The 24,808-nt window shown below is 36.8% G+C and overlaps 1 protein-coding gene across 3 annotated transcripts in view; it reads left to right on the top strand.

Moving 5' to 3' along the window:
• The window catches only part of FAM120B (family with sequence similarity 120 member B), a 52,649-nt gene that overhangs the window by 22,704 nt on the left and 5,137 nt on the right, over positions 1-24,808 (top strand). For all 3 annotated transcript variants that reach the window (XM_063329104.1, XM_063329103.1, XM_063329105.1), the window contains exons 6-9: positions 1,207-1,299; positions 18,014-18,220; positions 22,134-22,242; positions 23,511-23,624. In XM_063329104.1, coding sequence (XP_063185174.1) covers positions 1,207-1,299; positions 18,014-18,220; positions 22,134-22,242; positions 23,511-23,624 — 523 coding nt within the window. The remainder of the gene's footprint in view (positions 1-1,206; positions 1,300-18,013; positions 18,221-22,133; positions 22,243-23,510; positions 23,625-24,808) is intronic.

The following is a 24,808-nucleotide window of genomic DNA, read 5'->3' as shown; positions in this document are numbered from 1 at the left end:
ATGGTTTACTCCTCCTAAGCAAATAAATGAATGAAGTAATTATAAACGGCTTCTTAGTGGTGTTTTTTTTCTTTTTCTCTCCTTCATTTTTATGTCACTTCTTGATTTTTAGTAGCCTTAATAGAAACTCCTAATGGATTGAACACAACATTCCCCGAAAATCAAGGTGTTAAAAGAAAGGCAATGCAGAGTTCTAGGTGGCCTTTTAACTGTACCGTAAGCCCACAATGCACATTTCCACGCTTTGCAGGAGACATCTTCCCTCCAATTCCAATTCATAACGAATTGTAATGCTTTATGGGTCTCACTTAGAGCCCTCTGTATAGCATCAACATTTGTAATAGGTATTTGGTCTTGGTGCGCGTGTATAATCAGTAGTGTTCTTGTAAGAGGAAGCAAGTGATCAGAACTGCACTGGTACTGTCAGGGAATCAGCCCAGCTGGTTTAGAGACACTGTTTTTCTCCTGAGGTGACCGTGTGCCTCTACAGAATCTCAGAATACTTTTTCACAACAGTAAATGCCCCCATTCTCCCTTTTCTGATAGAAGTATTAGAGTGAACTGTTACACAAATTTAAAATTTTCCTTTATGTTTTCCCAGGCTTAGTTTTCATATAGTTTTGAGTTCTTCACACTTCAATATGTAACCTAAAAAACTAAAAGAATACAAACGTGTTTTGTTAGATCCTACAATTTAGCTTAAAATAGGTAGTTAAAGTATTTTAGATTGTTTTTAAAGTTTCCAACAGATAACTGTGTAAACATTTGAAAGAAATCCTAATGGTCATCACATCTGTGGCTCATTGAGGTGGGTTTTTATTCTAGGTCTTGATTGTAAAGCAATTTATATTTTTTATAAATGCTTTTTACTGTGCTTAGTACTATAGACATGAAGAAATTTCCTGTTATTAAGAAACAAAAAGGGAAGAGGAAAAGGGAATACATGAAGGGTGGGCATTTTGTTTGGTGTGTGAAAATCCATGTATATACACTATATACGGGTATTGGGATATGCACTTCATTCAAGTTGTGAAAGTAAGTATTTTTTTTCCCTTTAATGTCTTTTCCTAGATGATACATTCACGGTGGTTGTAACATCTCAACATCATTGATTTAAGTTTGATGTGTTTGAGCAAGAGAAGCCAATTTTCAGAAAGTTTCTCTTCAGAGTCTTCAGATAATGTGTTATTTCTTCATCTATTTTAGGTCAGCAGCCTTTCTCTGGAGGACTTAAATGCATTTGTGGCAGTCATTCTCTGCCTCAAAGGGAAGTCAGCTGCTCAACTAGCCGGTTTGCAGGTACGGACTGGAATAATTGAGTAACATAAAATGTTCATAGTAACTTTGGAATAAATATTTTTGGGTAAAATTCTTCTACATTAAGTTTTTTCAGTTACGGGAACTGAGGGTCATGGTAAATATATACCATTATATACCATATGGTATACCAATATATACCATACCAAATTTTAATGTGCTGCAGTTCATGTGGATACTTAAATTTGTTAATAATTTAAAAAAAAAATAAAATAGAAAGGACATATTCTAGTGGTTGCAGTCCTAGGGTGAGCGAATTAGTCTCAAATTTCTTCCTGGCTTGGCTTCCAGACTTCCAGCTGATGGAAAATTTGTAATGGTGAATCCTGTCTTGCAACATTGCTTCATTCTTTTTTCCTGAGGAGGATAGTGTTTTGGGACATAAGTTTTATGAAAATCACTACATTAAATGAAGTTTAGTATTACTGCCTACGGGAGACCATAAACATAACATGAACCTAACCAGAAAAAAAAAGTCTTGTTACCTAATGTGGCCCACTGTAATGAAGACTTTTTGGATCACACTATTCTGTACTTCTTCAGGAGTTTTTTTAAAAAATTTTATATACTCTGTGCAAATCTGTTTTTTTTTTTTTTTGCTTTCCTATTTTCTTGAATCCGCATGTGGAAAAGCAGGTTCCCTGGTGGTTGTTGCAGTAGAACCATCTAAATAGTTTGTGTGCTTCACTTGTGTTGTGGTTCTATGAAGCTATAAATGAGTGTTGCATCCAAACACATAATATTAATCAATGTATACTACTTATCAGCAGCCATTCTACTAATTCAAAGCTGTTCACAAAATTTTGTAACATTCCCACAAAGCTTATGGCAGATCAGATATTGTCTGCTCTTCCACTGTTGACATAAAAGTATGTCTGGGGTATACTGTGTCATGTATCACCCCAGAAAGTGGACAGTATGTTGTTGGAATCGACTTGTGTGTGCTATTGGCAGGTTCTTTCCAAAGTTACATCACTCTGCCACTTGTGTAAGCCCTTCACACGCTGACACATAATGCTTTCTGCTGTGCTAAAAACCAAAAAAAGATTCATATAATGCAGTTGAAATTTTTGTACCAGCCTATTTTGTAGAGCACTTCCTTGTCTTATTCTATTGAAATTCATGGTAGTGCCTTTGTTAGTAGTTTGAGCCAGAATAAATCCCTCTGAAGAGAATAGCGAGGAAAGATTTTGGCCTCTTTCCCTTCTGAGGTTGTGAATAGGTGAGTTCCACAATTTTCCCTTCTTACCTTCCAGTTAACCTCCCTTCCTCTGTTTTAATGACTTGGATCTCCCAGTGGCAAATAGCTGCTGTTTCTCAGTTTGTTGTGTATCTCTGACTGGTCAAGCTATATCAAGAGAGGATGTTATGTTGTATTAATTGCCATAGAAGTACTTTTTTTTTTCTTCATATATAAGCCACCTGTAATTTTTTGGTAGCACCAGGATCAATTTGAAGATTCATATGAGGTTAATCTTTCTTCACAGGAAGTGCGTAAAATGGTCTGTTTTTCGTTTCTGTGCTTATGAAATGGGGTGTGTGGATGAACTTAATGTCCTGTGAATTTTCTCTTGTAAGGGCAGGGGACTGAACTAATAGAATATCTTATATGAATATTCTAAAAATAACGATCAATAAAGCAAACATACTGAGCATTTTAATTCAAGTATCTTATTTTCAAGATTCCATTTCAAATAGTTTAAACTGGTTTTACTCATTACTGTGTTAATTTAATAGTTTTACAAAATTGAGTTATGATGTTAAGTTATTTTAATAGGTAGTAAGTAGGTTATCAATAGATATTTAATAGCTTAATTTTCTAGGTATTTGTATTTTAAATCAGTGGAGAATCCAAGTGCAATGAATTACACTAGTATGTAGCTAATTAATATATGGGTTTTATAGTAGGAAAACAGAGGAACAGAGTTTAACTTTTTCTTCTCTACTGAGAAGTCAAACATGATCCCCAGAAATAATTTAATAACAGAGCTTTCAAGGAAGTTATGTTAACTGTAGCGTCTGCCAAATTTTATGAAAATGGTCATTTGCAATTTTGGACTTAACACCGTATTGTTATTTTAAATGTAGAAGTGTTTACTCCTTGTAAACAGTTCTGTGAAGAACACTGATTTGATTAAAAAAATAAATTGCTCTGTTTCTGCAAGAGAGTCAATTAGCAAATGTGTTTTATCAGAAGAAAACTTAACTTCCACTGTGAAGTATGAGAGAAAATGGAAATAGAGCCTGCTCTTCTCATAGGATGAAGAGTTCTTTTCAGCCTTCACTTTCAAATCTGCTTTCTGATATGCTATCCATATTTCATAGTTAATGATCCATAAACCTGCAAATTTATGAAACAGAAACGTCCATGGTTTGAATAAAGTGGATTAAATCCATAAAAAATATAGTTTGTCTCATGCTGAAAGAAAACGGGCTGTGGACATATAACTTAAATGCACATTAAGTAGTTACTTTCTGAGAATAACATAATGTTTATACATGAAGATTTGATTATTTTTCAAGACCGTAGGTTTCAAAATACCAAAATGTGCACACGATAGAGAAGAGATTTTATACATTGGGCTTTTTTTTTTCCCCTATAAGTTTTTTTTCTAGTTTCCTTTTGCCCCCCCCTTATATGGTAGATTAACATTCTGCTTTGCCCAAACCTCCCATAGAACTTATACATAAGGTCAGAATTAAATTTTGGACCCCAGGTTGCCTGTTTCCCTTCTTTCTATTTTAATCTGGTGTGTGGTTTTGGCAAAAAGCCCGGAGAGCCATCAGTCTAACTTTGAGGCCATTGTAGAGAAAGAGGCACCAGCAGTCATGCTTGCAGTCTTGTTTCTTATGTTGTCCTGGCCTCTGTTGTTTACAATTGCAATTATAGATCATCTTTCACCTGTAATGCATGTAAAATGCTGTCCAAACAGGAGAGGCCGTAGTGAATTATAAACAGAAATATACCTCTTCTAAGATTTTTCTAAGTGTGTGAATATATGAAAAATTTGTATTTATTTGAGGTGTAAAGTTGTGAATCATATCTTTTTCGAACATTGTAGCCAAAGATGAGATAGAAAAATTTGGTTAAAGAGGAAATACACCTGGAAAATGGTAGATGAAATTTGGATCCTGTTAAATGCTTTTAAAAGTGAAATGTATGTCAGAAAATATGAACTCAAAGTTTGTAGCAGATGCATGGCTGGACATACACATCACCTACTGCTGGAATTCACGGCATTTGCAAGCTCTTTATAGCTTTGCCATAAAATATCCAGTTATGCCAGAATACCTGCTTTGAAATAATTATATCTTTTGTGCCACTTGTAAAAGGAAGAGTTTGACTGTGTATGAGGTGTAAGAAAGTCAAGCGCTGAATTGTATTCCTTCAATTTTTCAAGTGCATCCAGTTACTTAAAAAGTATTACTGATATGAAATGAGCACAGTCATTTTAGATCTTAAATGATAAGCTCCAGAGAGTCTTTGCAATTTGATTGCAAATGAACTTCCACAAAATGCATATTAAGTATTACTTAATTAGCTTTTGGAATAATAAAAAAATATTCACCAAACTAGTTAACTAGTTTGGCAGGCAGAAGTAGCTTTAGCAAGAATTGTAGTTGCATGGAACCTTTGAATGTTTTCCATTGTCATTGAAGAGTCACAGAGTCATAGAAGCAGAATTAGCTTGGTAATAGTATTATACCAATATTACACAAGATATTTTTCTCTGAATATTTTCCTGAGGGATAGATAGCTTCATGCATGCAAAAACACGATATGTTTTAGTGTGTAGGTATCTTGGTTAGGGTCTCGCAACTTTCAGAAGGATGTTGCTAAATCTATTCTGTATTTTTAAACTCAGTATTTTTTCTCCCTTGCCATGCAGACAGAAAAGCATAAATAATATCCAGATTCTGAACATTCCAGAATTTCAATCTTCTGACCTATTTGGCAAGCCTAGATACGTTTGTCAACACCATTAGATATGATGCTTTTCAGACAGACTCCGAACAGGCTTTATGAGCTCTCTATGTTTTTCAAAATATAATTGTTTAAAAAAAAATCCTTTCTCTCCCAGGGGGTGTATGCTTATTGTGCCTGTGTGACTGTTTCCTAGTAAATATTAGCTTGAAGTCTAATTGGATTGAGGAAAACATAAAATACAAGTAAGAATATTGTAAAGATCTCAAAGATAAACTTCTCTTACATACTTGGGACCTGCTTCTGTGATGTACATTGATACTAACTAAAGCGGAATTTGAGTGTATTCCCAAATGCTTTACTGAATCAGGGTTTTATATTCCCTCAAAATTTGCATCTGTCAAAAGTGGTTTTAAAATGATAGGTGAGATTGTAACTGGCAGGGAATGGGGAATGTGGGGGTTTGAGATGGGTTACTGATCTTGGCTTTGCTTCCCAGCCCATTCTCTCATCCACAGTCTTCAGGTTTTCCCAGTGTTCTGGGCTAATCTGGAACAAAAGTCAGCAGTAAGAGATGTGATTGCAAGATGAGATTGGTTTAGTCCCTGTTCAACCTCAGAAATATAACTTTCCTGTCATTTCCTCAAGATAGTCTTAAATGAACTAATCCAAATAGAAACAGTTAAAGTCCTCCAGCAGCTAAATTACTTCTGGTTTAAAACATTAAAAAAAAATTACATGATTAATCAAGAGGAAGTTGCATCAAATGAACCTGCTTATATTAAATCTGTGCATTAAGGCTGAATGTATTCAGGCTTCCATACTCTGCTTGTCTCTTAATAACTGTGTTTTGGCCTCCCAGGCCTCCATGCCTAGTTCAGTATCGCAGCATCTATTTAGTTTCTCTGATGACTTTGAAGTGGTGGGTATGGCTCCCCCATTGTGTTACTGAAAGTAAAGTATTGCATTTGCATGGATCAAGCATTGCAAATACAATTATATCTCTGGAGCTGAAGTTAGTCACTGTTTACAGTATTTTTTTTGAAGTCCCATCTCTAAATCTGTTGCTATTTTCATAATAACCTTCTGAAGTTCTGAAGAAATTTGAGTTTTCTTGGTCCTGCTGCATGGACAGCTGGCTCTATCTTTCCTTGCTGCTGTTGGTTCATAAATATATAAAAAAGACTTTCTTAGGCTAACATATTCAACTTCCAGACGAGATTGCTCTTCTGCCTCGCTCTCCCCCATTTTCTTCTTTATCAAATTGGGTATATTTATTAATATTATTCGAGTCTGTTTCCCTGAACGTTTTTTACATTGGCATCAGCTCACATATCAGAATTCACATAACCGTGCATTCTGTTATGTGTCACTGGCAAAAATACAAACCCCAGCACGACTAGATCAGCTCTTCTACCTTCTGAGAAAAATGCATTCATTTCATTGGGCACAGTTTGCTTATGGAGAAAATCTTAAGCAAGATTTTGAGCAAGGGCCTTAAACCAGAGGATTCATATTCTTTTTTTGTGGAAGATGATCTTGCATTTTTCTCCATAACTGTATGAGTTTGCTCTGCTTTTCTGTGAGTTTTCCCCTTTACTGCCATGTAGCTCATTATTAGCAAGGTTTCAACAGCAAGGAAACAGCACCAATGTTTCAGTTATAAATTCCTTTTAGACTTCATATAGCATAAAGAATTTTTCACGATGTTTAAGGTAAAAGACACTCTGGAATTTCAGATAACAAAATTACTGTTAATTTTTAATCCATGCTCCATAATACTGCAGAAGGTGAAATGTAGTTATTGGTAGTGACAGTAATAAACCTCTCCCAAAACATTAAGCAAATTGATAGCTTTGAAAAAGTCAGTGATAAGTTATTAGAGAGGGAAAATAATAATTTCTGGTATCAACTGACGTTTTCCTGCTAAGCTGATGTTGGTCAAAGTGTACGTTTACTAATGAGATAAATAGTTTTCACTTCCTTGCATATGGTATGTTAGAAGGGACAGGCAGTACGTGAGGGTTGGAGGTGTGTTTGTGTGGCGTAGGTGGGGTTGCTCTCCATTGCCTTTAAGGGCTGACCTGTGTACCCACAGGGCAGGTGACATGGAGGGGCTGGAGCCAGGGAAGGAAGGGAGCGTGCCATCAGGAAGAGATGGCATGTGTGCACCTGCCTGTCATCTGCTCAGGGCTGCCTGCACCTGCCTGCCTGCCCCTGTCACCCCTGAGCAGGAATGCAAGCTGCACATCTGTCTAGGCTTTCCCTGGAGAAGCAGATGGCTGTGTGTAACTTTGGAGAAGCAAAAATGTTTTCTGAAATGGCCTCTAATGAGCCATTTATAGGTGGATTGAGAAAGAAGATAAAACAAGCCTTTAGGCATATGGTTACAGTGCTTTGCAGGATGTAGTGGAATTTTTCGAATTACAATAGTTGAAATGTTCATCTTGCAGATACCAGAAACAGCAAAGCTAACCAAGAACTGATTTGTTCCCTTTCTTCTCAAGTGTATTCTTGATTGACATTATCATTGTCCAGGGGTTAAAAGTCAAGACCGTGCCCAGTTCCTATCTGTTGCTTCCTCTATGACTTTGGTCAAATTGTTCAGTTCTTTCTCATATTTTAGTTCTTAGTCGTAACACTCATGAACCAGTAGTCTCAATAATACAAGTTCTTTAGTCAAAAGTGCTGTATAAATGTGAATTTTTAATATATTCTTATCACTAATACTGATGTCAAGTATATTCTCCTCCCTTTCACCTTTATTTTGGCATTATTTCATTTGATGTCCACTGAACGTCATGTGCTGACATGTGGTTAAAGGAGCTTTCTATAAAGAAAGGGAGCTGTGTTAAGAGAAAATTGATACATGTACATTCTAACATCCCATACCAGTGTTATATCTCAGTACCTCAAGACATCATCACTCGTTAAGACAATTCTATCCCAGTGTTATAAGCGAGAAAACAACACACAGGGACAGTAAACACCAGATGTGTAAATGTGATTGTGTGTTAACAAAATTAGTGATATATGGGGGAGGTTTAGTTAATTGTTTAGGAATCTAATCAGCGTGTCTAGTGTCTCACCAGAACTAGTAGGAAGTATATGCACAGGAACTACAAAGGTATATTACATTCAGCTAGGCTGCTATATATTGCCCTGATAGATTTAAAAGAAGAGACGTTCAGTTCCTTGACAAATATGAAATTATGTATGTATTGGTTTCAGCAAGAGCAGTTAATGCATACCTAAGTATCGTTTCCTATTTAGCAATAGTTTTCTATTTACTTTCTGCATATAGGATACAGAAATACATCTTGGCAGAAAATATTTCTATGCTAGGCCTGAAGTTCCATAAGTTCCTACTAAAGTGAATGAGAGCTTTACTACTGAATTTAATAAAAGCAGACCTATGCCAATACGCTTTTGAAAAAAACATCCCTCAATCTGCTCAGTGTTTTTTACTTTTTAGCAAAATTATACAATTGTATGTTGTATTTGTACAGTGAGGCTTCAATACAACAGAGAGCATACTTCAGTCTAGCAACAATGGCAAGTAATATTTTTTCAAATATAAGAGGCTGAAAGCATAGTGGTTCTGCAGGAAGTTTATTTTGGCACAGACCCTTGTGCCAAAAAAAATAGGTACCTTTTGTTTTAAAATGGCTGTGGATCAGTTCCTGAGGCTGGAATGTCAGTGAACACTTATTTCATCAGCAAAGTGCCTGCAGACTCCAATGCTGGCTGAAGTGCTGAAATCCCAACATTTGGCTTATTACAGAGCATTCTTCTCCATGTTAAGTACACCTTTAAAAATGGCCAAGTTACTCTCACATAAACTGTTTCCCTATTTGTATTCAATTTGCTCTGACATAGTGCTGATACAAGAAAATGTAGACTATTACACGTAAGTAATGTTACTTTCTTTAAAACTTTTATTTGTAGCCAGTTCTTGAATAGCTCAGAAGACCATCTTCATGCAACAGCTGTGTGCACCAAACAAAGATTCTCTGATTTAACTGTATGTGTTCATCTAAACTACAGCATGGGGTTGATGTTCTTGTGCCAAAAGGTAGCAGCTTTCAAGCCGTGTATGGCAGTTTTCCATCCAAAAGAAATAGGTGCTCTGGAAGTGAATACCCTATTGCAGCTTAATTACAAATCAGTTCCTAGTATCTCGAACATACCTGATCGCAGGCTGCAGGTTGCCAGTTCCTTTCATAGGTCATCTGAGATACTGCTGCATTGATTCGTAGTTTGATTTGTCTTGGACCTCGGGATTGTCATGAAATAGAAGCAGACCAGTTCTTTTCTTCCTCAACCTGTGGACTTAACACCTGGAAAATTCCTTAGCCAGGGCTGTTTACCTTGGACCATATCACTTCAAAAGGTGAACCGTAGTATCAACAATCTTATTGTGCAGCTGCTTTGCAATACAAAGAAACCCTAGGAGGAGAAAAAAAAAAAAAGGGCAAAAAAACCCCAGAGAAAACCTATATTGCACTGGCAAACAGTATTTGTTCTCCTGGAATTCTCTATACTAACCATACTGGTTCAATGACAGTTTTATTTTAAAAGCTCATATACCAGACATGACATTAGTAACAGTTGTCATAATATTTCTGGAAGCTACAGAGCTTCGGGCATACTAAATTTTGCCTAATCTAATTCTGCTGAAGTTCACTGGTCTTTCTGTTGGTTTCAGTGGGAAATATATCGGGCCCCTAAAAAGTATGTACTCAAAACAGTTTAAGAGAGGGAATGGCCATACATTAGGACAATTAAATAGATCTTAAACATCTACTCCGACTCTGGGGAGGAAAAAAAAACAAAACTAATTTTTAAGCTTGGCTAATTAATCCTTGGACAGTTTTAGAAGTGAACTCCCACCCATCAAAATTTCTTTGCAGTCACAATGATATCTTAATCCACGGCAATGGTTTCACAGTACACTGCAAAAAATGTCCACAAGATAGGCCACCAGACAGCAGCCCACTGAGCAGCTGCATGCCAAACCAGCTGTCCTTTGCCAGTATAATGTGTGGCTGTGGAAGGACACACTGTGTTAGCAAAGGCAGCCAAGCACACTCTGCCCAGGAGTTGTGTTGGTGGCAGAATTTTTACTCCAAAAAACTTTGTTCCGTGAACCAGTCCCTATGATTAAACAAAGGGAAAAGGCTGGGGTAAGGTGTGGATAAGGACTTTAGGAGTATGGTCAAGATGCAGGTAGTGGCAAATGAAGCCCCTCATTTTAAAGATTTTGGTAAAGGAGCTAGGCGGTGTGGAGTAGAATACAGAAATATATAGCGACTGTCAGAAAGTAAGGGAGTGGAAGAAGTATGATCTTTGAAGGCTTACAATGGAAAGTTACTGGAACTAAGAGAGGGAGGTGACCTTTTGTTATGCTCTTTAATTTTTTCTCTGTGTCCCCTAATAACTTCTGAATATGTTGGCTAATTTCAGCCACATTTGACAGAGATGTAGGAGTCTCTGAGAGAAATAAATTACTGCTGATTGCTTTAAATGGACAGCTGGGGAGAAGGGGAAGCCTCTCTAAATTGCCCAACAGGAGGATGCTTTAATGTGACATCACATTATTAGGGCATCCATGTGAGAGGGAGACATTGCTACAGGCATGGGAAAAAATTTCAAATAATTAGTGAACCATTTCAGATGCCAGTGACATAGCACATAGAGGAGCCCATCAGTTCCTGCTGCGGATGTACCAAGAGTCTGTCAGCATTTTGTTCCCCAGCAGGGCCAAACTTTATTAGTTGCAAGACAGATGGAGCTACCAATACTTCCCCTTCTCAAAATTCCACAACATTTAACTAATATATGAAAACAAAAAAAAGGGTAAAAAATGTGGTCATAAGAGTTTTCAGAGTCACAAACAAATAAAATATATATTGCTACCAAATAAATCCTACATGAGGGAAAGGTGTGGAGGTTCAAAGATAAGTATGTCACCAAAAACACAAGCACGTATTTAAGACAGTAAGAATTAAAATCCTAATGAATCGATTCACTTTAATAGAAAGGATGAGGCCGCTGGCTGGGCTACACTCAGATGGTTAGCCTGATGACTATAACTCAAAATTTATGTGAATGTTCTGTAAATGTCACATGTATTATGGACTGCCATTAGCCCAGTAATCTTTTAGATCTGAGTCAAACAGATGTGGCTAAAATAAGAAAAGTAATGTTATTTTAATCTTTTTTGTAGGTGCTAGTGCGCTGTCTATTACATAGCCATGTACGAATAAGCTGAAGGGGCGAAACTTTTTAACCGGTGATATTCATCATCACAGAAATGTCATTTATGCTGAGTTTTGTTGTAGGTATGGCTAAGAGCTCTGATAAAGGCCAATATTTTTGAAAATTAAACAAGAAATAAGAAGCAATCTATTTGGAACTGCAGGAGATTTTGATCTGATTGCAGATTGGTTAGCAGTAGTACTTTTGTGGTATTATTTTGTAGGGTGCTTGAAGGTAAAAGCAATTTTGAACCTTTTTTTAGGTTGACTTCACTGGAGGTTTCAGCTTAATGTAAATAACAGTGTTGTTCCACAGAGGTATCGTTTTACATCAAACTTCTGATAAAACCCAGTAAATAAACTTTTCTCAACATATAAACACTAAACAATTGGGTTGTTTACTGCTAAATATTTACTGCAAAGCCCTAGAAGTGTTTAAAAACTGGTTTTTCTAGTTTCTGTTGCAGCAGATGCCCTCATAGGATCTCTTTTCAATCCCCATTTTTCTTTGCACACGCCTTGTTTAAGCAGGAAGAGCTTAATTTAAGCCGTAATCTTTTATCAGAATAAACCTTTGTCATGTTTTCAAAATACTGCTGCTCCTCTCCCTGCTCAATTTGACAGGTCAAGGAAACCGGTGATGTACTACGTTCCAGCAGCCTATTGCTTAAAGCTGACGGATGGCAAGTAAACTTACTGTTTCACCAGCCGTCTCTGTAGGATAACGCTCCTTAAATTCACAACCATTGCACCAGTTTAGGACATCTTTGCTCAAGAACAGAGCATAAAACTCCAGTGCACAGAGGTTTTAGTGTCTTTTGACAACTCACACTGGGAATTTCTACTAATGGCTGGAGGCAGGAAGATCTGAAATTCAGGAAAGCACTCTGTCTTTTGATCGAAATAAGTTGTTTCGTGATACTTTCCATTGCAGAGAATTTAACTTCAGTGAAGTTGTCATCAGTTGACAGTTTACGTATTTGGAACACAATGTGCCTTGCCTCTCCTAGGCAAAGCTAAGCCTTACTGTTTTAATGACAATTTCCTGAGATAGGATCTACCTGCTGCCTTTATTGCTCAAGCATAAATTGCCTGTGGTTAAATATTTGATCATTTAAGGATACAGGTGGGTTTGGGGGAGGTAATGTAAGAAGTAGTATACGGATAATATACTGACTGAGTTCAAATGGATCTAAAAAGAACCGGTTAAACTAGGAAAGTACTCAGATTTTGATCACCATCACTTGAATTCCAGCAGTTTATTGCTTGGGTCAAATTTAATTGATTTTTAATTGGTGTTCTGCAATTGATTAATTTTAACTAGGAATTAGCAAATACTAAACTGTACTTGAGTGTTGTGTTTTCATAACAGAAACAAGTATGCTCTTTTGAGGGTGGGTGGGGTGGAGAAGGGGGGAGGGGAGGGAAAAATGCCTTATATAATTTTCAAGTTATTTCTTTTTAAATTTATATTTCAAAATGTTAGCCATGCCATATATTCTGGATTCAGCTCAACCACAGGAAGAAGGCAGCAGATTAGGGAAAAAAATGAAATGCATAAGAACAACTTTAACCTGAATAACAATTATTAATACCATTTTTTTGCATTGAAAAAGTGCATCCCCAGAATGTTGAAAATCCTACTAAAGGAACCAGTTCTTAAATGAAATGTAGTATTTAGTGCATTGAGATACAGATGACGTGTTAAGTAGCACAAGTAAAGAATTGTAAAATTATTATCATATCTTTAGCTTTCTCCTTGGTTTCTACAAATGAAGACAGTGACGTGCTTTGCCGGTGGGTACACTTCTGGCATTCATTTCTGTCTGCTGACATCTGGCATGTTCAGATACTTGCCCTCACATTTCAAGTGCGGTAGAACCTATTTGTTTTCTATGGAGTTTAGAGGGTTCAAATTCTATTAAAAGGATGACGGAGTTGTGGGGTTTTTTTAGTATGTTCCTGAAAATAGCTTGTGCAGCTTTCAAAGTGTATAGGATAAAGTTTACACCTCTATCAAAAAATCACTTGTGAATCCACAAAGAAGCCTCAGAGGACTAGTAGTATTTCCTTAAAACATAAAGGTACTTTTAGATCCTGATTATTTTTTAATTATTATTTAATTAGATGTAATTTGAACTGGAAATTTGTGTTTCATATACAAGATCCATGTATTTTTCTTCCTGTAAGTAAAAACTCTTCAGCAGGATGTACAGTCTCTGGGTGTAAGATTTGCAAACCGCTCCTGTGAGCAAACGCTTGCCTTCTTGCAAAGCCTCTTTGTGTGGTTAGCGAGGATGCACACAAGCACAGAGATCAGCCTGAACTTGTGGTCCACAGGCTATAGCCCTGTGTTTGTAGAGCAGAAAAAGGCGTGATATGAGATGAGTCTATGATGACGGCTCTTCTAGCAAAGACATTTCCCAAATTGTTAGAAAAAACATTATTCATTAGTGATGTGGGTGCTATAGCACTTCTCTCGCTCTTTTCAAGTGGGCTTACCCAGTTTAGCTCAGGCCTTCTAAGCACAATATCAGTAACCTCTGCTGCAATGATACCAGAGGACCGTGGGCGTTCAGTTCTGTTCTCAGTCCTCAGTTAATGTTGGCAAATAGGAAAAGTAATCTTTTCCCCCAGACCCTGAGAGGGTGGGGAGCTGCTTGTTGGTAGGAGCAGCAGCAGGGGCACAGGGCAGGCAGCTGATGCAGGAGGAGCAGTTCTCACGCACTCCCCGTCTCTCGCACACAAATGTCATCAGCTGGTGGTAGAAGTAGCAGCAGCGAGATCACAGGGGTGTATCTCACATGATTCACTGGGGTCCTGAGTTTATAAAAATAGTAAAAAGAACAGACACAATTTCCAATAAGAAGTAATCTCTAGGGTGAAATGCCCTGGAAGCAAGCCGTCTTTTCTTTTGGAATTTTCCACTTCTCCTCGCCGTGATGTCTTTGCATTGCAGGCACCAAGCAGTTGTGAGCATTCCCATGGCAAAGCAAGTCTGTGGTTTGCCATGTGCACAGGCTTATTGTTACAGACTCACTGTGCTTTCATTTTCCTTGTTTTTCAATGCCGGACATGGAAAAGAAATCACTGTTAATAGTTCTTGTCTTGGTCTTGCTGATATTGATTTCCATTAAAAAAACAAGCCTGACCTGATATCCACCCCCGATACTTCAGTGTTTTAGGAAAGTTCTGGATTGATATCCCTAGTCAGTGAAGTCTTCTACCTGTGAAACCTGTCACCAGCAATATTATTTTATCTTTTTAACCAGTATGTGTCCAGTGGAGTTGAAAAGAGCACAACTAGGGTTGTATTGGTGGCTCAGACTTCATGCTCACTTAGGCAGTAAGTAACAATTACCATTAGTGACAGTACTGCACTGATCTCCAGATTGAGACAGCACTCAAGGTCCTCTTCTGTATTTTACTGTTTTGTGCGTCACCATCAAAAGCAAAATTTTTCAAATTCTCATTTAGACACTTTTTCTGCAAATACGTATGCATTTGTTTTGCACTAACTTGAATAACGTCACTGAAGAAAATCACATATTCGTGTTGGGGTATATGCTTAGAGTTTTCAAAATAAAATAAAGATATAAAAGCTTTATTTTAAGATTTATGTCCCAGATGGCATCCAGCTTCCACAATAGTATTAGTAATCTGTTCTAACAGCTGTTTTACATCCTTGGTACCAGTGGGATTAAAAAGGACAGTAAAAGCAGTTTTGTCAATAAATGACAAAAAGGTATGAATTAATAGTCATAAGGTACACAGCCATTAAATTAGAAGATGGAAATTGCTTGCTGCAGATGCCAGCATTTACTGTTTTCTTTTCAGCAGGTTAAGTACTTGTTTTCATTATTCTTAATGGAAGTTTGTTTTCAGCAATTAAATCTTTTGACATTATCAGTACTTACTGATAGTTCAGTGACAGAAAATACTGATTTGTATGACAGGGAATTTGTGTTGATCTATAATAAAGAGACTATTGATGGTATAAATCACATTCATATAAATTTGACCAAGTTGGATTCAGCTGGTTGGTGTGCTACTGTCACTCTTGGACTCTACTGCTAATTGTAGCTTGACACATCCATTTTCCTTACACCTTTAAGAGCAAAACTTTACCTACATTTAGTGCTTGTCAAAGTGTTCTAAAGTATTTTATTGAAGTTATTTAAAGTTCAATTTATTGTTGCATTGAGAAAGAGACCAGGGTGTATAAATTATGAAGGAATTCCCTAGCTGGATTAGTTTATTAAAAAAAGGAGTTCTGAATATTCCCAGCAGTTCTTACTCTTCTGCTCAAAAAGTCTTTCTTTGTGATCACAAACCAAGCAGATTTCGTCGTAAAACTTTTGATGATGTGGACTCATTTCCTTAGCAGGTCTTGAGATTTGATCAGGTGATCAGAAACAATCTGGTTAGTGCGATACACGAAACATGATAACGGGCTGTGTGCAGTCTTACACTCTACTTTATTACAAATAATACTGGTTTACTTAAACCACATTCCTCTTTCAAGTACCTTTCAGCATTGTTCAGTGGTTTGCAAAAACCTGCTTTACTTGCCAGAGCAAGAGTTATGAGTGTGCTTGTAGTTACTAGTCTCAGCTGGCAAAATGATAGCTTACATCTGGAGACAATAACTAAATAGCTTGATCCCATACTGAAAATACGTTTATTTTAAAGGGAGGGAAGAAAGAGGTCTCCCTTACTCAAGCATGAGTGTCACAGTCAGAAAAGGATGGGCCTTTCATTTTCTAAATGACTGCTCAAATTGACTTGTGTTTTCTGCATTTTTCTGGAGGTCAGTGATTGTCTTCAGTTATCTGAACTGGGGGGTGAATTTAAAATACTGAATGTCATGTTGGGTCAGTGCCCTGGTGGCCAGCTTGATGCCTTTCCAGGAATCACTAGAGGCAGAAGAATGTCGTCAAAGAGGGCTCTGGCCCACCCTGCCTCATATTTTTTGCCTGCATCAGCATCTCGAGGTCCTCTTTTGCTTTTACACTGTAGAAAAAACAGCCAGTAGAGGTACACCTCATATCTTCAAGTCGGCTTCACAGAACCCTACTGCCCCTTGCCTCTGGTTAGGGGGAACCCTATCACGGAAGCCATTTTCATGTAGTTAAATTGTACAACAGACTTCATCTCATTGCATAATAATACAGAAAACCTAAGTCCTTGACCAGGTTCTAGCAATATTGTCGAAATTATTTATTGTGGTTTTTCTCTTTTGGAAGAAGTTTTGTAGATCCGTGTTGCTAGCAAAGGGTTCCTGATTTTGTTATGTGGACCTTATGGGGGTAAAAGTTCTGATCCATTAGTACAACATTTCTTGTTGTCTGCTGCTACTTGTCATTTTTTAAAATAGGACACTAATGGTGTATGTTCATACCTTTAAGTCTTTTGGGGATCTCTCAAGATGTAACATGTTATTATTGTACATATAGTAATAATGGGCCAACCCCTTCCATTGCATTTCAAACAAAAAATTTACAGCTCTTCAGGAGCTAGGGCTAAGACAAATTTGAGCCACATATTTGTCCTTTCTGTTCTGGACTATTTCAGGTGAAGTTCCATTCCTGGTATAACTTAGACTGTAGGGAAAACTACTGTAAGGGTACAGCAGCTGCCATGGGTTACAGTGCTGATGGCTGCATTGTTATGAATCCCACCTGATCCTGACAGACTGCTTCAGTACAGACTGTGGAAGAGGCATTCCCCACTGAGGAGCTTTGTACTGTTTACACAATACTTAAAATCACAGTTTTTCCCATATTGGATTCAAGGCTTTTATAGTTTGCTATGTTCTGCCACAGCAGGATGTTAAATTCACCCATCAAGTTTATTTTGGCCATAAGTTTTAATTGTCTTGTTGAGTTTCTCATTTTGCATTTTCTGGATGTTGTCATACCATTCCGGTATTTCTTCTGGAGACATCTATGTTGAAATGAAATAATTTGACTTTCAGACTACAGTCAGAGGAAATTTCAGAATGTTTAAAATAAAGGTCTGGGCACAATAAACTTTGTTTTGTCAAATCTTATAATTTAAATGGTTTCTAAGTGCTGTAACATTTCCCAGTTGATCAAACTGCGGAAGGTCAATGGATCACTGTACACATCATTTTATACTCCCAGTTCATGTTTTGCATTCCACTAACATTTTTTTCTAGGGGACTGCTAATGTTTGAGAAGTACTATGGAGAACAGCCATTTGTTTTGTATTTACATTTTCATTTTGAATTTATCTGTATTACAAACTTGAGTGAGATGCTGTATTTGTTTAAATGAACTTCACTTCTTTCACTTATTGAATTAAGACAAATACAGAATCCTTTGATGAATCCTACTGTGCAATAGAGGACCATCATTGTCACAGCTTTGGGACTGTTTATCATTTGCTCTGTTGTTCTCATGGTTATATATGATGGTAAGGTTGCTTATATTCCCTGATTTGTGAGGCCTACTTTTTTTTTTTTTTTTTTTTTTTTTAATTTTAACAGCTTCCGCAAGTGGACTCCAGAGCTGTACATCTTGGTGCTGTGTTTGTTCGTGGCCTTACAACTTTGCTCTTGGCCAATAGTGCCTGTGGCTTTCCATTCAGGATGGATGATTTGATGCCTTGGGAAATGTTTGATGGGAAACTTTTTCAAGAAAAATACCAGCAGTCGCACCGAGGTTGCTCTTTGGAAGGGCTTTTGGAAGGCAATGTGAGTAATTGCATCTTCTTAGATAGTTCTGTATTCTTTATAAAATATAGCTGGCCATGTTTGTTGGGTTTTTTTAATATTCATGTTTACACTGGTCCCCTTTCTTTGTATTTTCCCTCTCTTCCTTATTCCTCTTTTATTCTCTCCACCAAAAAAAAGGTAGAAATACTGAGACCATGAAGGAAGCTATAATGTTACCTTTTATTTTGTTTCCACTAGTCAGAAAATAATATAAAGAAGTGTCAAAATGGTTCAGTTTCAAAAAATGAAAATGCCTGTAATGGTTTTCTAGTACTAAGATATTAATGAGATCTTTTTCCTGTAAGATTTTAGGCAAAATATTAAGAATGCCTTTAAATAAGCGTACTGGGTGTAATTTTTAAAGTGTTTAAGAATGATGGTTTTAAAGGTATTAAGGAACCTGAAGTTTGAGATGAAGGTTTGGTGAATTCAAAGAGGAACAGGAAATCAGAGGAAGGCATATATGTAGGTATTTTTTTAGAATCTCACCAAGTACCTTCCTGTGCCTTTAAGTATTTATTTAGCTCTCAGTCCCACTTTTAAGAAGCTGGGGATTTGTACAATTTGCATGTTATGTTACCAAAAAACCAGTATGACTTAAAACATGTCTGCCCAGGCAATGGCAGGGAGATATCAGCAGAGTCTTGCTGGGTATGTGCCATATCTGGCGTACTTGGGTGGCATCATGTCCAGGCTCAGAGGTAGCGTCTGCTAGGCTGGGTACAAGGCTCTACTAATGCACCAGTGAAGCCTCAGACCAGACCTGGCTCGTGCCCCACCAGCACAGAATATGTAAAGAGATGCTTGGATAGGTCTATACTCATCTATGTAGATAGCTCTTAAGGTCTTCAATTAATGTGTCTCTTTTTCAATGTGGAACTGAAAATCCTGTATTGTTTAATTACTCTTGAAAATTTTACCTTTTTGGTAAATGTTTTTACCTGCTGCTACATATATCACTTGAGGTTAAAATAAATAGAATTGATTACAGAGAAAAAAGGGTTTGGGTTTGAATGATTTTAATCTCATGCATTCAATATCAGTTGTTGTATAATTAGTTTTCTTTTCTAATTTTGTGTCCAATTACATACTGTCCTGATCTGGAGTGATGAGTGGAACGCTTGTGGGTGGGTGGAATGTATGTGTTTTCAGCATAGAAAAGGATGATAATCCTTTCCATATGGAATCAATCATATGATTAGGACTATAGCCTCTATCCAAATCCTGTGGTTCCCGTTAATTGCTCCATTGATTTCAGTAGATTTTTGCATTGGGCCAGTGGTTCATCCAGTTTTTCATGTAGGACTTTTGCAGAACAATAGTGTCTAAAAAATAAATGGAACAAAATAAACTATACAAATCTATGTGAAACTGATACTTATTTTCCATTTGTGTAGAATTCAGGTTAATGAATAACTTTTGCAATATGTATCTAAATCTGTACAAAATTTGTATTGGCTGAGAAGTATTTTTAAACATGTTAGGTAGTATGTTTTAGCTAACATTTGAAAATCTTGAAGTGGTCAAGTTAAAGTTATATTTTAACCTGTCTTGAAAGATGCTTAGATCCCTAGAACAGAGTTGGAAATTTGCTTGATCAACTAAAATATCTAGGTTAGGGTTTTTAAAATCCTGATACTCTAGTTTAACCGAACCTCAGATAAACTGTTCTGTTGTGGGGAAAAATAGTCTAGTCCCTGTGAACTTTTAGAGTAGATTAAATATCTTTTTCTTTTTTAGGTATGTTTTTATGGTACATATAACTTTCCAGCTTATCAGTTTAAGGCAAGAATCTGTTTTGGGGAGAATTGCCAAGAGATGCCAGTTTAGCTGGGGACACTGGCAAGGCAACAAGCATATGTGATTGGTTTTTCCTATTATTATAAGTTCAACTTTAATAAATAAAACTGGTACTTAGTTCCTGGCAGAGCTTAATGTACCACTGGAAGCCAAGATCTTTCAGCGCTTCTTTGTTAACAACCTACCCTTGAGCACCATAAATCTAATCTGATAACTGCAACAGCACTGTATTCAGAAAAAAAAAGGTTATTCTAGATGGGATGTTTTGTCATAGAAAAGGTAAGTAACAGGAAAAAGTTACTCCTTTTGGTGTTTGATGCTTGTCTCCTAACTCCTAAGGTCCCTTCTCTATGATCTGGACGGTTACGTTACTTGAGGGAGTTCAGGACATCTCAGAATCAGCATTGTTTTGATTATGATGGGCTTAAATACAGTTAATAGCTTTATGAAAATTACAGTAGAAATGGCATCTCAGTTAAATATTTACATGTATACCGGAAATTTTGAACATTTTAGGGTTGCTTCCCACAGATTCTTGTACCAACAAGAAGAAAATGTATAAATAAAATGCAGTTGATATATTTGTGGGCAAGTTTTTCTGTAGCTTAGCTCTTTGTAGCCTAGCAGCTGTTAAAGATAAAAAATGGAAAGCTTCTGATAAGAATCAAAAATAGAGGCATCTTGATTTTTTTTAAAAAATATGCTAAGCTCATATTATGCTAGTTATCTGTTTTTCATAACGGTAATCATATTAGTTTGTTTATCCACACAGAAAATTGGATATAATAGTCTCATAAAGCAGTGAGGCAATGATATTATCACTTTATTAGCCTTTTTATTGTGCTTCTTACTAATGAGTATGTTCATGATCAATTTTTTTAAATTAAAACCAAATTACCTAATGGGGTCAGCATAACTGGTATGTTTTGTCCTTTTCTGATCATGCCTTTCATCCAGCCTTCATCAACACATTCTGAATTTATTCTCCCAAGAATATAATGAAAAGTTAGTGAGTGTTCTTCACAGAATGTACTCATTTGTGTGAAAAAAAGAAATATCTGTGAGTTTTGCTTAAGGTTCTATAAAGAGGTTTGTTAACTTAAAAAACGTACTAGGAAAGTTCGTGGGAGGGTTCAGGGATTCAGATTCTGCCTCTAATTTAAGAAACCTCTCTAGTTGCTGTAGTCTTGCCACCTATTGGATTTTTACCTTATCCTGTAATCTTCTCCCCTCCTTCCTGCTCATGCTCCACCTTGGTCGTTACAAAAAGGAATTGTCATCCTGTAAAAATTGGTTCAGTTTTATGAAAATCACAAATTATGCTATTGCTCTAAAATCTGTCTTTTCATAATTCTTTTTAATGTGTGCTATTACCCATATGCCCAGTAAAAATCAATAAAAAATAAATAGATTCTAAGATCTGATACTTCAAAGCTCACTGAAATCAGTGAAAGTTAAGGGTATACCACATCTCTTAGTATTGTGTCTTTAAATAGCTTCAGCTTGTCCTTTTATAGTAGAACTTGTCATCACACCACAAGGTAAACTTTTCTATTTAATTCCCCATTTCTCTTTAGACTTCATTATATTTCATCAGTCAGGAGTTGGGGCTGATGTATTGTTAAGTTTTGTTAACTGTATGTTAAGTTTTGTTTTAATGTATGAGATTAAGGTACTTTGATTTTCACTGGTGTGTTTTCCATGATTTCATCAGGCCTTATCTGGAGGCTTTAACCATCTCTGCCTGAGGTATTGCTGAGAGAAGTCTAGTTAAGTATATCTACAAGTGCAAGGTAATAGAATAGGAAAAGCAAGTGATTTACAGATGTGAGCAGAGAAGAAAACCAAACTTCACTGAGAAAGGGGAGAACATTCCTTTTGTCCCCTACTCATCCCTCCTAGGATCCACTTGTAATATGAAATTTTTGAACATTGCTTCCCAAAAAAATGCGAACCAGATCTACCACCTTCATATATGTATGAGTGTGGGCTAAGAAAATTCTTTTTTTTTGTTGTATATGCGGTTGATTTGTGCTACGCCTGAAGAGAGAAAAGCAGAACAGTCATTGCTTTTTAACCCTATTGTCTGCAGGAGTCTTTGTATGCACCCTTCCACAATCTGAAGTCTTTCATTTGCAAGGCTTGCACAGCGAAGAAGAGAACAATACAGAGCAGACCAAGAGGGGACGGATTTATCACAGGTTGGCATTGCGTTAATTTTTTCAATAAAGTCAATATATTGATGAGGTCTATTATCCTTCAACAGCAGCAGCATTTACATAGGCAGCCCATCAAGCTAAGTAAATCGTAAGTCTTTCTCCAAGAAACCAAAGGAGACATCTAAGAAAACATTTCCTGGTTTTTGGAATTCATGTGAATTTGATTACCCAAGTTTGGATAAAAGTATATTTCCATCTAGCTGCATAGTTAGTGAGATATATGCAGTAAATAAAATACATTCACCGACAGAAACATCACTGCTATTTACTCAGTGACTAAAGTTATTTTTATTGGAGGAATTAGATGACTCAGAGATTTTTTTCTTCCTTTCCCTCAGGGGAGTTATTTTAACATTGATAGTTGAAGGTCTGAGCGAGGCATTGAAGAGAGAGTGCTCCTTATTGGACTGGTTGATACAGTTCAAAATAAAAGAAAGCTTTTGGGCAACCTGGAGAATGGCCTTTTTTTGCCTAAGACCTTGAGCTTTTTTGACCCAACTTTATGCCTCAGTTTACTACAGACATTGGTTTTCCCACCTGATCTCCCTGACTTTCAGGGGGAAAAAAGAAATCTAAAAGGTTTTCAGCACCATTCACAGATCAGCCTCAAAGTTGAGGCTTTTGAGGCTTTGAAATAATTCACACTGAATCTCAGTGTTTATGCTGGTATTATTACCTGCTTAATACTTGATCACAGTTATAATGTCTGAGAGGATAAAAAAAATACCCCTTCAAAATTCCTTGAGCAAATTACAAGAGACAGAAATTATTTTCTGCTACTTCAGTACTTTGCATTATGTGACAGCAAAACTTCTGATGTGTTACTGCACCGTATTGGTGCTGGACATTCAAAACTAAGGGTATCTGTTGGTGATTTATGACACCAGACCTTGTTAGCATCTGCTGTTGCTTGAGAGCTGTACATTTTAATTATGATTAGTGATTCCAATTTGAACAGAGATTTCTGTTTTGTTTTAATGACTGCAGTCTCCAAATCTGTGTCATAAAATTTTGATCTGGTTTCTAAATACTCTTGTTAACAGCTTGTAATCATGATGTGCATAGATGGAAATGAGGAGAAGAACCATGCTTATTAGGCTGACTTTAGTGTGGAAAAAATCATAATTGTGCAGAAGTATTTTGGCATAAAACTAAGAAATGTTGTTTCCCAAAAAAGAATATGGCGTCTCTCTTTTTCTTCATTTAATCTTATATACAGTCAGAGTTGCTTAGGAAATACTGTTTTTCAGGAACACAACAAAGAGAATTTAATCCCAGGTTCCAACAAACACACAGAAGTTCTTTTGTTCCTCCATATCATAACCAGATGAGGGGCTTCTTATGGAGAAATCCTCAACCACAAGGTAAAAAATACATGCGTATTTGGAATCGTCTTTATCGGCAGTATAACAGCTGTGTGTCTATATGCAGTTTGCATTTGTATGTGTGCAGTTACCCTGTGGCCACAGCAGTCAGTAACAAAACTTGTATCAGTTCTGGTTGCGTGCTACCATTAGCAAAAACTAACTCTGCAAGGTGGGGTAGAGTGTAGCATTATAATCTGGAGTCATCTTTTACTCACAGTGTTCCAGGGAAAAGCTTTCATGTGATATTTGAACTTTCCATGCTTGGACTCAGCTGAACTGTGTTTAAAATTGTAATAGTTCTAAAACAAATTGGCACAGCTGCACAGAAATGTCTGTCTGAAGTCTTTAGCTGCAGATCTTAGTTCATACTTCAACAAAACACTTAAGCCTATGAATAAAGTTAAAGACATTCTTAAGTGGTTTTCTAGGTCAGGGTCTCAGTTTCCAGATCATTGCCTAAGTAATATAAATGCAAGTTCTATCTTGTCTTGGCATTAATCTTAAGTAATTCAACGACCTCACTTCCTGAACAGAACAGACATTTCAATGAAGCGTCACTGTGGATAACGCTGTTGAACTAACATAATTCAGGTTTTTTTCCTTATTATTACGAGTTACAGCATATACAAGTAGATTGAAGAAAATAAGGAAAAGGAAGGTAAGTGTCTAAGAAAGATCAATTATTAAGTCTGCAGAGCCTAAATTTCTTCTGTGTTTTCAGGTGAGGTTTTCAAAGAAGACTGATGATGTGATTAGGGAGGATAAAAAATAAATACAGTAAAGTCTTTAATGTGTTTCAGCTGCCACTGTTCTATGCTTGAGAGTGAGATACTTTCATTTGATTCACAGATAAGACTGATTTTGTACACAAAATGTAAAGCTAAAATACAGAGCGTGCATGCTGACTGTGAGCAGAACCAAATCCGGTCATTGTTACTGTGACCATCTCTAGAAGCCTGCAGTTCAGGGCTTGGGTCATCTCTGACGAACTCCAGAGATCTTACGACTAGATGTATTCCACAAAGTGTGTTCCTCAGTAACTGTGCTGAACTGTGTCATAAATGTGTTTCAGTAGCATTATTAATTCATCTTGGCTTCTTCTACTCTAGCCCTATTTACTACCCTCCGGATGCTCTTAAAACATGATCCCATAAGTGCAGTGAAATTGTCTCTCTTATAAG

Source organism: Chroicocephalus ridibundus, chromosome 3 (assembly GCF_963924245.1).
Source record: "Chroicocephalus ridibundus chromosome 3, bChrRid1.1, whole genome shotgun sequence".
Lineage (NCBI taxonomy): Eukaryota > Metazoa > Chordata > Aves > Charadriiformes > Laridae > Chroicocephalus > Chroicocephalus ridibundus.
This window is presented reverse-complemented; position numbering and strand designations above follow the sequence as displayed.